The following is a 15,552-nucleotide window of genomic DNA, read 5'->3' as shown; positions in this document are numbered from 1 at the left end:
CCAGTGTTTAACTTACATTTCAGATATTATAAGAGATTATCCTTTGGTGAAATAACTAAATATTAATCCATAGAATTTAATAGATGGATTTGGTGCTTTGGAAAAGCACAAATCTCCTCAGACAGAAAGACTATTAACCATAGAGATAAAACATTCTATTCTAATACCAATAATATTATACATGTCTTTGCCACTACATTACAAACCCAAACATTTGAGATTTCTTAGCCAGCCTTCACAGATGATACAGACCCTCCCTTCCCTACCCATCTCCTAGCATTAAACCTGACAGAAGCCTTTTCTCTCCCGTCTTGACAGTGTCACAGCTAAAAGCCTGCCAGAGAAAAAGGGGGAGGAAATCAATGGCTATTAGAGACTCAGGTGACTGACTGGCTGCAATCAGTGTGGCTGCAGTGCCAACCAGCTGGAACAGGGACCAGGTCAACCGGCTCGAGCCAGACAAAGAGGGGTGGCAAGGAGTGGAGCAGAGTGGGATGTTTAAATAAGCAATGAGGAGGACACTTCAAATCCTTTATTGGACATCACTGACAAAACCTATCCAGGGGAAAAGAGAGGGGAAAATGAAAGTGTCTGGGTGGTTGATTGTTATGGTGGGACAATGCTGGAGGATTGGCGTTGTGGGGATTGTTGTCATCTTTGTGGTTTTGTTTTGAGTGTTTGTCAATGGAAATGTATTAGGACTAATTGTATGATTTGAAGAGCGGTGTGGGTGCATAGACCTCAGATCTGCCATCTCCAACTGTTTCTTCATCAGCTTATATTCACAAGGCTCAATTGACGATAAATAACACCTTCGCTAGCAGATGAGGGAAAGTGTCTTTCACTTCTTAATTGGGTAAGAGTACATTATTGCAGTTATTCCCATAGAGAATGTGAAAAATACATTGATCCTTTACTGAAGGCTTCCCTTGAAGTCAGAGTAGGGAGCTGCAGAGATGTAATTATAGATCCTGTGTGTGTGTGTGTGTGTGTGTGTGTGTGTGTGTGTGTGTGTGTGTGTGTGTGTGTGTGTGTGTGTGTGTGTGTGTGTGTGTGTGTGTGTGTGTGTGTGTGTGTGTGTGTGTGTGTGTGTGTGTGTGTGTGTGTGTGTGTGTGTGAAGGAAGCTCTTATTGGTGGCAAAAATTACACAGGAATTAATGATTAAATTATCACACTTTTTATAGCTACACAATAACTGTTAATGTTGTTCTATTTGATTATTTTAGGATTTCTCTGTATCAGTGTTTTCACCCAAGCAGCCATTTCAGGGCTCAGTGGATATCTTATTAAAGATATGTTTCAGCTACCCAACAAGACAGAGATCCTCCCCAGATAACTAAGACTATGTTGAAAAATTTTCTAAAGCTGTGTATGTGTATTGCTTAACCTTTTTCTGTATTAGAATATAGTTAGTTTTCACCTTTAAAACAGTGAGAGTCCTACCTGTATAATGAGAGCTACCTATGAGAGTCTTACACACTCATACCTCAAAATACGCGCTTGGGTCGCTTGCTATTTCATGTCCTATGTCTCATGTCCTTACGATATCCGTGTTCAAACTTACAAGTGCAGTTTGTTGCAAAGTTGTTATAAAACCAATGAGTGGACATGATAAAGTGAAGGGTTTGTAGCCAGCTAGCGACCCTCTATTTGTCAAGTTCTGCCCCCCACCCTCGACTCTAAGAACACTTCTCGGTTCCTGTCAAGGAGACGTATGGAACCCACCCTCCTCCGCCCATTTACTAGTTCTGCTGCTGACCATATATTTTCTCTGGCTCGCCACACAGAAGAGGAATCGTTTTTTTCCTCCCGTCTGTTTATCCAATCATTTACAGTAGCTCAAAGATGCTGAAAACTTTGACTAGGCCTATTTGGGGACACTTTTGTCTGGTTGTTCTTTTTGAGCTCATAAATATAGATTTGCTTTGTTATGTGCAGTTGTAATTTCAAGCCCATATTTCACTCAGGGTGCCAACTGCCATCTTCTCATTACCGTTCACAGCAATTGTTAGAATCATTAATCAAGTTCCTATTCAGAGACATAAAGCAGTCCTGCAGGAATGGATCAGTGATTTTAATTAAAAACGAGAGACATTAATTCAGTCTCTTCAATGTCTATTTTGAGTGAGCGATATGGAGTCGTTTAAGGATGGGATTTTAAAGATGGCCGCAGATTAAACCAGTTGACTATTGAATCTCTAGCCTGGTCTCGGATCGGTTTGTGTTGCCTTTCCAACTCCTTGTCACTGATTGCCGCAAGTTGGCAAAAGAGCACGAACAGATCATGGACCAGGCTATTGAATCCCAAGTCGCATCAATTCTCATAATCTGACTGTTTCTCTCCTTCCTAAATTCTCCTGTGAAATTTGAATTTATGACAGCGATTAAGCGAACAGCACAGGGCCCCCCAATCACATGACTGGTTCAGAGGCAGTGATTTATAAAACAACATTTTGTGTGCCGATAACTCCTGAAAGGAAACACAAAAATTGCAGCGCGGCGTTGAGAGGTGACTGTCTTGGTGATTTATCTCTATAAATTGTCCATCACCCTTCAGACAGAGGTGGTCGTTCCTTATCATAGAGCTCACAGGCCAATGTTTATTATTTTTTAATTATTCTAGTGCAGGCTTAGGAAGGCCACCAAAAATTCTGAAATTTCCATCCCCAATTACATCATTTTCCGACAAGATAGAACTGCCAAAGGGGGCGGAGTTGCAATCTACTGCAGAGATAGCCTGCATAGTTCTGTCATACTATCCAGGTCTGTGCCCCAACAGTTCAAGCTTTTACTTTTAAAAATCCACCTTTCCAGAAATAAGTCTCTCACTGTTGCCACTTGTTATAGATCCCCCTCAGCCCCCAGCTGTGCCCTGGACATCATATGTGAATTTATTCCCCCCACTATCTTCAGAGTTCATACTGTTAGGTGACCTAAACTGGGAATGCTTAACACCCCGGCTGTCCTACAATCTAAGCTAGATGCCCTCATTTTCACACAAATTATCAAGGAACCTACCAGGTACAACCCTAAATCCGTAAACATGGGCACCCTCAAAGATATCATCCTGACCAACTTGCCCTCTAAATACACCTCTGCTGTCTTCAACCAGGATCTCAGAGATCACTGCCTCATTGTCTGCGTCCGTAATGGATCCGCGGTCAAATGACCACCCCTCATCACTGTCAAACGCTCCCTAAAACACTTCAGCGAGCAGGCCTTTCTAATCGACCTGGCCCGGGTATCCTGGAAGGGTATTGACCTCATCCTGTCAGTAGAGGGTGCCTGGTTGTTTTTTAAAAGTGCTTTCCTCACCAACTTAAATAAGCATGCCCCATTCAAAAAATCTAGAACTTAGGACAGATATAGCCCTTTGTTCACTCCAGACTTGACTGCCCTTGACCAGCACAAAAACATCCTGTGGTGTACTGCATTAGCATCGAAAAGCCCCCGCAATATGCAACTTTTCAGGGAAGTCAGGAACCAATATACACAGTCAGTTAGGAAAGCTAAGGCTAGCTTTTTCAAACAGAAATTTGCATCCTGTAGGACTAATTCCAAAACGTTTTGTGACACTGTAAAGTCCATGGAGAATAAGAGCATCTCCTCCCAGCTGCCGACTGCACTGAGGCTAGGAAACACTGTCACCACCAATAAATCTACAATAATTTCCACTTGACTACCCCTACCCCGGTCACAGTTCTGCACCCCCCGCAGCAACTTGCCCAAGCCCCCCCCCCCCCCGCTTCTCCTTCATCCAAATCCAGATAGCTGATGTTCTGAAAGAGCGGCAAAATCTGGATCCCTACAAATCAGCTGGGCTAGACAATCTGGACCCTCTCTTTCTAAAATGATCCGCCGAAATAGTTGCAACCCCTATTACTAGCCTGTTCAACCTCTTTTTCGTATCATCTAATATCCCCAAAGACTGGAAAGCTGCCGCAGTCATCCCCCTCTTCAAAGGGGGAGACACTCTAGACCCAAACTGTTATAGACCTATATCCACCCTGCCCTGCCTTTCTAAAGTCTTCTAAAGCCAAGTTAATAAACAGATCACCGACCATTTCGATTCCCACCGTACCTTCTCCACTATGCAATAGGGTTTCCGAGCTGGTCATGGGTGCACCTCAGCCACGGTCAAGGTCCTAAACGATATCATAACCGCCATCGATAAAAGACAGTACTATATATCAATGATATCGCTCTTGCTGCTGGTGATTCTCTGATCCACCTCTACACAAACGACACCATTCTGTATACATCTGGCCCTTCTTTGGACACGGTGTTAACAAACCTCCAAACAAGCTTCAATGCCATACAACACTCCTTCTGTGGCCTCCAACTGCTCTTAAATGCTAGTAAAAGTAAATGCATGCTCTTCAACCGATTGCTGCACGTACCCGCACCTGCACGTCGATTCCTGCCCTTACCCGCACATCAGACTAGACTAGCATCACTACTCTGGACTACTTCTGACTTAGAATATGTGGACAACTACAAATACCTGGGATGTAAACTCTCCTTCCAGACTCACCTTAAGCATCTCCAATCCAAAATTACATCTAGAATCGGCTTATTATTTCGCAACAAAGCCTCCTTCACTCATGCTGCCAAACATACCCTCGTAAAACTGACCATCCTACCGATCCTCGACTTTGGCGATGTCATTTACAAAATCGCCTCCAACACTCTACTCAGCAAATTGTATGTAGTCTATCACAGTGCCATCCGTTTAGTCACCAAAGCCCCATTTACTACCTACCACTGCAACCTGTATGTTCTCATTGGCTGGCCCTTGCTACATATTTGTCACCAAACACAGGTCATCTATAAGTCTTTGCTAGATAAAGCCCCACCTTATCTCAGCTCACTGGTCACCATAGCAACACCCACCTGTAGCACACGCTCCAGCAGGTATATTTCACTGGTCATCCCCAAAGCCAACACCTACTTTGGCCGCCTTTCTTTCCAGTTCCCTGCTGCAAATGACTGGAACAAATGGCAAAAATCACTGAAGCTAGAGACTTATATCTCCCTCTCTAACTTTTAGCATCAGCTGTCAGAGCAGCGTACCGATCACTGTATCTGTACACAGCCCATCTGTAAATAGCACACCCAACTACCTCATCCCCATATTGTTATAAAAATTGTTTTGCTCTTTTGCACCCCAGTATCTTTACTTGCACATCATCATCTGCACATCTATCACTCCAGTGTTAATGCCAAATTGTAATTATTTCGCCACTATGGCCTATTTATTGCCTTACCTCCCTAATCTTTCTACATTTGCACACACTGTACATAGATTTTTCTATTGTGTTATTGACTGTACGTTAATTTATCCCATGTGTAACTCTGTGTTGTTGTTTGTGTCCCACTGCTTTTCTTTATCTTGGCCAGGTTGCAGTTGTAAATGAGAACTTGTTCTCAATCTGCCTACCTGGTTAAATAAAGGTGAAATATATCTAATTTTTTCCTAAAATATGTAGCATGATTTTTTCCAAGTTTTCTGAGCAAAAAATAATCCATTTTTATTTTATCTTTTAAAATCATTTTTCTTGGACATAGAGTATTGTAAAATTATTAGGAAATAAGCTAAATGTGATTTTAATTTTAAGGAAATCTGTAACCAATTATTCCCAGGTATAAATAGAGTATGTGATCGTATCGCAATATTTGAAATTCAGTTTTTTTCAAATACTATATGTGTTTGAGATTCTTGCGGTCAATTTGCAGTGTACAAATGATTTCTAACTATGTAACTAGGGACCCCTGTCTATTGTATCACTCTGAGGGAGATAGATGGGAACATACTGAAGGATAGAAACTGTACTCTGCAGGTTGTTTGTTTGTATACACTACCGGTCAAAAGTTTTAGAACACCTACTCATTCTTCAAGGGTTTTTTGTTTATTTTTACAATTTTCAACATTGTAGAATAATAGAGAAGACATCAAATCTATGAAATAACACATATGGAATAATGTAGTAACCAAAAAGTGTTAAACAAATCAAAATATATTTTAGATTTGAGATTCTTCAATTTAGTCACCCTTTGCCTTGATGACAGCTTTGCACACTCTTGGCATTCTCTCAACCAGCTTCACCTGGAATGCTTTTTCAACAGTCTTGAAGGAGTTCCCACGTACTGTATGCTGAGCACTTGTTGGCTGCTTTTACTTCACTCTGCGGTCTGACTCATCTCAAACCATCTCAATTTGGTTGAGGTCGGGGGATTGTGGAGGCCAGGTCATCTGATGCAGCACTCCATCACTCTCCTTCTTGGTAAAATAGCCCTTACACAGCCTGGAGGTGTGTTGGGTCATTGTCCTGTTGAAAAACAGATGATAGTCCCACTAAGCCCAAATCAGAGGTGATGGTGTATCTTGCAGTAGCCATGCTGTTTAAGTATGCCTTGAATTCTAAATAAATCTCAGACAGTGTCACCAGCAAAGCACCCCCACACCATGCTTTATGGTGGGAAATACACATGCACATCTATTCACTCACACCGCATCTCACAAAGACACGGCGGTTGGAACCAAAAATCTTCAATTTGGACTCCAGACCAAAGGACACATTTCCACCTATCTGATGTCCATTGCTCATGTTTCTTGGCCCAAGCAAGTTTCTTATTATTATTGGTGTCCTTTAGTAGTGGTTTCTTTGCAGCAATTAGACCATGAAGGCCTGGTTCATGCAGTCTCCAATGAACAGTTGATGTTGAGATATGTTTGTTACTTGAGCTCTGTGAAGCATTTATTTGCGCTGCAATTTCTGAGGCTGTTAACTCTAATGAACTTATCCTCTGCAGCAGAGGTAACTCTGGGACTTCCATTCCTGTGGCGGTCCTCATGAGACCCAGTTTCATCATAGCGCTTGATGGTTTTTGCGACTGCACTTGAAGAAACTTTCAAAGTTCTTGAATTTTCCGTATTTACTGACCTTTATGTCTTAAAGTAATGATGGACTGTCGTTTCTCTTTGCTTATTTGAGCTGTTCTTACCATGATATGGACTTGGTATTTTACCAAATAGGGCTATCTTCTGTACCTTGTCACAACACAACTGATTGACTCAAACGCATGAACCTGGAATGAAATTCCACAAATGTACTTGTAACAAGGCACACCTGTTAATTGAAATGTATTCCAGGTGACTACCTCATGAAGCTCGTTGATAAAGCCAAGAGTATGCAAAGCTGTCATCAAGGCAAAGGGTGGCTATTTGAAGAATCTCAAATATTACATCTATTTTGATTTGTTTAACACTTTTTTGGTTACTACATGATTCTATGTGTTATTTCATAGTTTTGATGTCTTCAATTTTATTCCATAATGTAGAAAATAGTAAAAATAGAGAAAAACCCTTGAATGAGTAGGTGTGTCTAAACTTTTGACCGGTAGTGTATATAGGGACATTATCAATGTGTGCTACTCTGAGTTGATTTTAGTGTCCTCAGGCTCTTTAGAATCCTGATTCTGAAAATGTATTATCTTTCTAACTTTTTTTCACACACACAAACACCCACAATCCTACACACAAACACCCACAAGCCTGCACACAAACACCCACAAGCCTGCACACAAACACCCACAAGCCTGCACACAAACGCATAAACACACTCACTCTCTCTCTCTCTCTCTCTCTCTGCTTGAGTTTAGCTGTTGTTTCTGCTCTCAAGTCAGTGTGTTTAATTCTCATCAGCTGGTGAATGAGAGTTAAGAGGAGAGTGTTATGCTTTCAGCATCACTCATGGTTGTTCCAGAGGACTGGAAAGGACAGAGCAGGAAAACACTAACTACTGTACTATGGGCAGACCTAATATCAACAGGGAGGCAGAACCTTCAACCTGTCCTACCACTATTCCTTCTACTACTACTGCTTAACTGTATTTAAGAATATGAATACTTAATAGGATTGTGTGTAAATAGTATTTTTGTTGTCTCTTAGTGTCTTTCCAATATATAACGCTTGTTTTATTCAGTTATTTTGCTTGTTTAGTTTTTATTGATGTATTATTATTTAAACATAATGTAATGTCCTTGTCTATAACTGTTCTGTACTTTGTCATGTATTTGTGCGTTTTATGAGGAACCCAGGAAGAGTAGCTGTTGCATGTGCAGTAGATAATGGGGATCCTAAACTACTCACACGGCTCAACAGTGTGTGTGTGTGTGTGTGTGTGTGTGTGTGTGTGTGTGTGTGTGTGTGTGTGTGTGTGTGTGTGTGTGTGTGTGTGTGTGTGTGTGCGCGTGCGTGCACCATACATGCATGCATGGCTGTGCGTGTGTATGCGTGCGTGCACGTGCGTGCGTGCAGGTGCTTGTGTATGTGTGTATTTGTGTACAGTTCTGTGTGTCTCGGCAGGCCTGTTGGATCTGGGAAAAGTGCTGCTCAGCTAAAGACTGAATTATTGAGCACTAGGGAGCAGTGGGGAGCGTTGAGCAATGTTTTTGTGAAAGCCTGCTGTGCAGCTCAACACCAGGTCTACTACTAACACTGTCAACTCAATGACCCAGTGCTGCCAATCACAACCTGATCACTATTCCCTAAACACATCACCTTACGGTCATGGTCTGTTATAACCCACTAACCTGGACTGTTGAGGTTCATGCATTCCAATGAAAGTATACTGCTGGTGAAAGGGATTGGGTGCTCTCATTTTGTATTGCCCGGTCCCTGGGCTGGGTGGAGATTTCACTTAAGGACCAATGGAATGGTCTAAATTGTGGAACTTTCGCCCAAAACAAACGCTGCCACTTATGAAGTCCTCATTGATAGAGGTCAATCCCAACCAATCAAATTGGAGTAATCAGACATTACCTCAGTGCTCTATAAGTAGTCAGCTGGGAGGCAAGGGAGGGATTTCTACACATTCGATTGATATGTAAGATGAGTAATTATGTATTAATTATGATCCCCATTAGCCTCTGCAAAAGCATCAGCTGCTCTGCCTGGGGTCCACATGAAGCATGACATAATACATAGTACAGTTCAAATGACAATACAAGATATATAAAATGGCTTTGTCTCTTCACAGTCCCCTTTGTGATTAAACATGAAACTAGATAGGTCGCTGGATCAATGATTTCCTGGAGGCCACGCTAACAATTATCTCAAATCAAATCATGGATTGGAACACTTGCATGCACACTACCTATTGTGGATAAGTGACAATATCCAGTCCAGAGAAACATGGAAGCACTTGACACACACACACACACTGGTACACACACTAGTACAGACACTGCAAGAGCCATTCCAGTGGCCAAACCCAGGGAAAGAGAGTGTGGGAATGTGACGCGTCCACAGGGATTCATAGCAGCAGATTGTTGAGGTTAATATTTCATTTAAACGTTTGGAAAACATCTCATCAACGCCATGGTTCCCCTCGGCTGCGGTTTGATCTTAAACAGAATAATGAACGAGGCCTTGATGGGTACTTATCTCTTTCCTCTCGTTTCTCTCTCCCTTTTACACTCTAATTTCTCTCTCCTATCGTTTCTCTCTCTGTGAGTATGTTGAGTATTGAAAGCCTTGTCAAGGATATTTACATTCTCTCTCTCTCTCTGTCTCTCTCTGTCTCTCTCTGTCTCTCTCTGTCTCTCTGTCTCTCTGTCTCTCTCTCTGTCTCTCTGTCTCTCTGTCTCTCTCGCTTTCTCTCTCTCTCTCTCTCTCTCTCTCTCTCTCTCTACAGAAGCTGTACAGACGTGTTTTGCTGTGTGATCTTCATCATCGTCATCCTTGGATACATAGCACTGGGGACTGTGGGTGAGTGGATACAAAACCATAACCACTATTACCAGGAAAGTGTAAGGATGTCTAAGCGTCAATATAGAGACAAAGTCTCAGACACAAGAGGCATGTGGCAGGGTCTACAGTCAATCACGGATTACAAAAAGAAAACCAGCCCAGTCACGGACCAGGATGTCTTGCTCCCAGGCAGACTAAATCACTTTTTTGCCCGCTTTGAGGACAATACAGTGCCACTGACACGGCCCGCAACCAAAACATGCGGACTCTCCTTCACTGCAGCCGAGGTGAGTAAAACATTTAAATGTGTTAACCCTCGCAAGGCTGCAGGCCCAGACGGCATCCCCAGCCGCGCCCTCAGAGCATGCGCAGACCAGCTGGCTGGTGATCCTCAACACTGGGGCCCCACAAGGGTGCGTTCTGAGCCCTCTCCTGTACTCCCTGTTCACCCACGACTGCGTGGCCACGCACGCCTCCAACTCAATCATCAAGTTTGTGGACGACACAACAGTGGTAGGCTTGATTACCAACAACGACGAGACGGCCTACAGGGAGGAGATGTTTGTGGACTTCAGGAAACAGCAGAGGGAACACCCCCCTATCCACACCGATGGAACAGCAGTGGAGAGGGTAGTAAGTTTTAAGTTCCTCGGCGTACACATCACAGACAAACTGAATTGGTCCACCCACACAGACAGCATTGTGAAGAAGGCGCAGCAGCGCCTCTTCAACCTCAGGAGGCTGAAGAAATTTGGCTTGTCACCAAAAGCACTCACAAACTTCTACAGATGCACAATCGAGAGCATCCTGTCGGGCTGTATCACCGCCTGGTACGGCAACTGCTCCGCCCACAACCGTAAGGCTCTCCAGAGGGTAGTGAGGTCCGCACAACGCATCACCGGGGGCAAACGACCTGCCCTCCAGGACACTTACACCACCCGATGTCACAGGAAGGCCATAAAGATCATCAAGGACAACAACCACCCGAGCCACTGCCTGTTCACCCCGCTATCATCCAGAAGGCGAGGTCAGTACAGGTGCATCAAAGCTGGGACCGAGAGACTGAAAAACAGCTTCTATCTCAAGGCCATCAGACTGTTAAACAGCCACCACTAACATTGAGTGGCTGCTGCCAACACACTGACTCAACTCCAGCCACTTTAATAATGGGAATTGATGTAAAATATATCACTAGCCACTTTAAACAATGCTACTTAATATAATGTTTACATACCCTACATTATTCATCTCATATGTCTACGTATATACTGTACTCTATATCATCTACTGCATCTTTATGTAATACATGTATCACCAACCACTTTAAACTATGCCACTTTGTTTACATACTCATCTCATATGTATATACTGTACTCGATACCATCTACTGCATCTTGCCTATGCCGTTCTGTACCATCACTTATTCATATATCTTTATGTACATATTCTTTATCCCTTTACACTTGTGTGTATAAGGTAGTAGTTTTGGAATTGTTAGTTAGATTACTCGTTGGTTATTACTGCATTGTCGGAACTAGAAGCACAAGCATTTCGCTACACTCACATTACCATCTGCTAACCATGTGTATGTGAAAAATAAGATTTGATTTGATTTATACAACTTTTCATGACATATAGGTCTACATGTATTGGACAAAACCCGATCTCTCACCTTCCTACAAGTCTAGGAAGTGAGACTAGCATTGGACAGACTAAATATTAGCCTTCATGGAGTGAACGCTGTTTATAATCAGGGTTACTTAGAGAAAATTGGACACCTCGGAAAATGAAAATGGATGGCCCTGCCTTCAGCAAAATATATTTGACCTAAGTCCTCCTGTAACACTTAAAAAAAACAAATGACCCTCCCCTATACCCAAAATAATAATTAAAACAAAAAATGGATACAGAGAACATGCCTACCACTTACCCTCACTTCTTGGACAGACAATTGCCTTAGATATGCATTTTTAGAAACTGTTCTTCATCTGGTAAGCATTACATGGCAACGCAGGAATTTTGACAGCACATATGGCTATGGGGCAGAATGTTGTGGGTTCGCAGACCACTGTGGACCAGAGTAGGGCTGGAACTATCTCCTTTATAGTAAAAGCATTGCAAGAATTTCTCATATTGTTTGTAGGTCCAAGAAAAAAATTCCTTTCGTAAACATTTAATGGAATTGTATGTCATTTTATATATTAGCAGAATCTTTTTTAATACCACACAAATTACCAAAACTACAGGCTAGGAATGGAGTAGGCCTACATTTCCACCCCAGACAGAGAAAGCCTACCTTTCCACCCCAGACAGAGTAGGCCTACCTTTCCACCCCAGACAGAGTAGTCCTACCTTTCCACCCCAGACAGAGTAGGCCTACCTTTCCACCCCAGACAGAGTAAGCCTACATTTCCACCCCAGACAGAGTAAGCCTACCTTTCCACCCCAGACAGAGTAAGCCTACATTTCCACCCCAGACAGAGTAGGCCTACATTTCCACCCCAGACAGAGTAGGCCTACCTTTCCACCCCAGACAGAGTAAGCCTACCTTTCCACCCCAGACAGAGTAGGCCTACCTTTCCACCCCAGACAGAGTAGACCTACCTTTCCACCCCAGACAGAATAAGCCTACCTTTCCACCCCAGACAGAGTAGGCCTACCTTTCCACCCCAGACAGAGTAGACCTACCTTTCCACCCCAGACAGAGTAAGCCTACCTTTCCACCCCAGACAGAGTAGGCCTACCTTTCCACCCCAGACAGAGTAAGCCTACCTTTCCACCCCAGACAGAGTAGGCCTACCTTTCCACCCCAGACAGAGTAGTCCTACCTTTCCACCCCAGACAGAGTAGGCCTAACTTTCCACCCCAGACAGAGTAGGCCTACCTTTCCACCCCAGACAGAGTAGGCCTACCTTTCCACCCCAGATAGAGTTGGCCTACCTTTCCACCCCAGACAGAGTAGGCCTACCTTTCCACCCCAGACAGAGTAGGCCTACCTTTCCACCCCAGACAGAGTAGTCCTACCTTTCCACCCAAGACAGAGTAGGCCTACCTTTCCACCCCAGACAGAGTTGGCCTACCTTTCCACCCCAGACAGAGTAGTCCTACCTTTCCACCCCAGACAGAGTTGGCCTACCTTTCCACCCCAGACAGAGTAGGCCTACCTTTCCACCCCAGACAGAGTAGTCCTACCTTTCCACCCCAGACAGAGTAGTCCTACCTTTCCATCCAAGACAGAGTAGGCCTACCTTTCCACCCCAGACAGAGTAGGCCTACCTTTCCACCCCAGACAGAGTAGGCCTACCTTTCCACCCCAGACAGAGTAGGCCTACCTTTCCACCCCAGACAGAGTAGTCCTACCTTTCCACCCAAGACAGAGTAGGCCTACCTTTCCACCCCAGACAGAGTTGGCCTACCTTTCCACCCCAGACAGAGTAGTCCTACCTTTCCACCCCAGACAGAGTTGGCCTACCTTTCCACCCCAGACAGAGTAGGCCTACCTTTCCACCCCAGACAGAGTAGTCCTACCTTTCCACCCCAGACAGAGTAGTCCTACCTTTCCATCCAAGACAGAGTAGGCCTACCTTTCCACCCCAGACAGAGTAGGCCTACCTTTCCACCCCAGACAGAGTAGGCCTACCTTTCCACCCCAGACAGAGTTGGCCTACCTTTCCACCCCAGACAGAGTAGGCCTACGACACAGAAAAATGTAAGCTTTAACTGCTGGCTACTCTTCTTCCTTTGCTAAACCCAACGAGAGAGGGTCACAAGTGTTTCCCTAAAAGCTGTCTGAGTTTAAACATCTTCTATTGTACAGAAAGTGAATAGCTTAATCAATGGATAGTGACAGAATTAGATTACTTCCCAAGCAAAGTAAATGTTTTGTCTCCTCGGCTTTAGAAGGTTGTAGCTCAGCCTTTGAATGACAAACAAACTAAACAATGATATCCCCATATGCATCGGAGTCACGTCTTTCCTGGGTATTTTACAGCTTGTTTCTAGCATAAAGAATCGCAGACCAAATCGCTGTTATTGATCCCTTTATATAATCGGATCCGTTTTATTTTCTTTAAAATCTTAAGATAACACGTGGTAGGCCAGTGATTGCCATTTTCTTTAATTAAAGAAAGATCTATGGCATACCCTCTCACACCCCCTCAATTCGAGTCTTGGTTTGAACTTAACAGCCCTTCACTGACACGTAGGTAGGCTATTTAAAGAGTGTATGGTGGGTGGAGAAATTGACCGACAAATGGATGGATATGGAGATAGCAGCCTATAGCTAGATTTCATCTGTCAAACAGGTAGGCCTACCTCTAATTTCTTAAATAGGAAGAAATAGGCTCCAACACAATGCCCTCTTGTTGTTAGTAAAGTCTAATTCAAATGAAGACCCGTTTTAATTAATTATACCTACTCTAATTTGCCTACTTTCAGCAACATTAGCTGTCAATTTCCGATGGATTGTGCTGCTGCTTCAAGTTTCAGCACCACAGTGTAAATATGTCGAATCTGTCTTATTGAGAGGCCAATAACTCTGATAAATATATCCTGGGCAAGAAACATATTGTTTTCAATAAAAATCTATTATAGTAGTAGCCACCGGTCCTCCTTTCCATCTTCGCGCTCTCCTTCTCAATTTGAATAGAACATAGGGTATAGGCTAGTCCTCGCGCAATACTTTTTGGACTAGACCTAATCACAAATTAGTGAACTGCCACCGTAGGCCTACACAGCACAACCATTGGTTAGGCAGAACACAACAACATTTTTGATCAGAAAAAGCAGAGCAGGCCCGGGGCTCAGGGTTGGAATACCCATTGCAGTGTGTAATGCAGCGTAGTTTTATTTACACCATGACAGCAGCTATCTTAGAAATATAACTTTTCTCTTTGCTTCTCCCAGCACGCACTTCGTAGCCCCTAGCCTATAGGCTATGGATAATTTATTGAGACCTCACTAGATAGCCTATAGGCTCACTTGGTATTGCACGCCCAGTGAAGAATGAGAGATGAGGGGCGGTATTGGACACACATCGATATATAGCGACTAATTCTAAAACACTGAGAAATATTTAAATGTAATCAATTACAATTTGCATGACCCTCCCCTTGACTAGATTTAAAACAGTACTAAACCCTCCCCTGGACTAGATTTAAAACAGTACTAAACCCTCCCCTGGACTAGATTTAAAACAGTACTAAACCCTCCCCTGGACTATATTTAAAACAATACTAAACCCTCCCCTTGACTAGATTTAAACAATACCAAACCCTTCCCTTGACTAGATTTAAAACAATACCAAACCCTCCCCTTGACTAGATTTAAAACAGTACTAAACCCTCCCCTTGACTAGATTTAAAACAATACTAAACCCTCCCCTGGACTAGATTTAAACAATACCAAACCCTTCCCTTGACTAGATTTAAAACAATACCAAACCCTCCCCTTGACTAGATTTAAAACAGTACTAAACCCTCCCCTTGACTAGATTTAAAACAGTACTAAACCCTCCCCTGGACTAGATTTAAAACAGTACTAAACCCTCCCCTTGACTAGATTTAAAACAATACTAAACCCTCCCCTTGACTAGATTTAAAACAATACCAAACCCTCCCCTTGACTAGATTTAAAACAGTACTAAACCCTCCCCTTGACTAGATTTAAAACAATACTAAACCCTCCCCTGGACTAGATTTAAAACAGTACTAAACCCTCCCCTTGACTAGATTTAAAACAGTACTAAACCCTCCCCCTGACTGAAATTGAAAAAGCATGACCCTCCATTTTCCTCCAG

General features: G+C 43.2%; 1 protein-coding gene across 2 annotated transcripts in view; it reads left to right on the top strand.

The window, feature by feature from the left end:
* Positions 1–15,552, top strand: part of LOC139387252 (choline transporter-like protein 5-A) — a 102,379-nt gene that overhangs the window by 64,592 nt on the left and 22,235 nt on the right. For both annotated transcript variants that reach the window (XM_071133362.1, XM_071133363.1), the window contains exon 3: positions 9,700–9,773. In XM_071133362.1, the coding sequence (XP_070989463.1) occupies positions 9,700–9,773 (74 nt within the window). The remainder of the gene's footprint in view (positions 1–9,699; positions 9,774–15,552) is intronic.

Source organism: Oncorhynchus clarkii, chromosome 28, assembly GCF_045791955.1.
Source record: "Oncorhynchus clarkii lewisi isolate Uvic-CL-2024 chromosome 28, UVic_Ocla_1.0, whole genome shotgun sequence".
NCBI lineage: Eukaryota > Metazoa > Chordata > Actinopteri > Salmoniformes > Salmonidae > Oncorhynchus > Oncorhynchus clarkii.
Note: the sequence above shows the minus strand (reverse complement) of the source record. Positions and strands in the feature narration are given on the sequence as shown.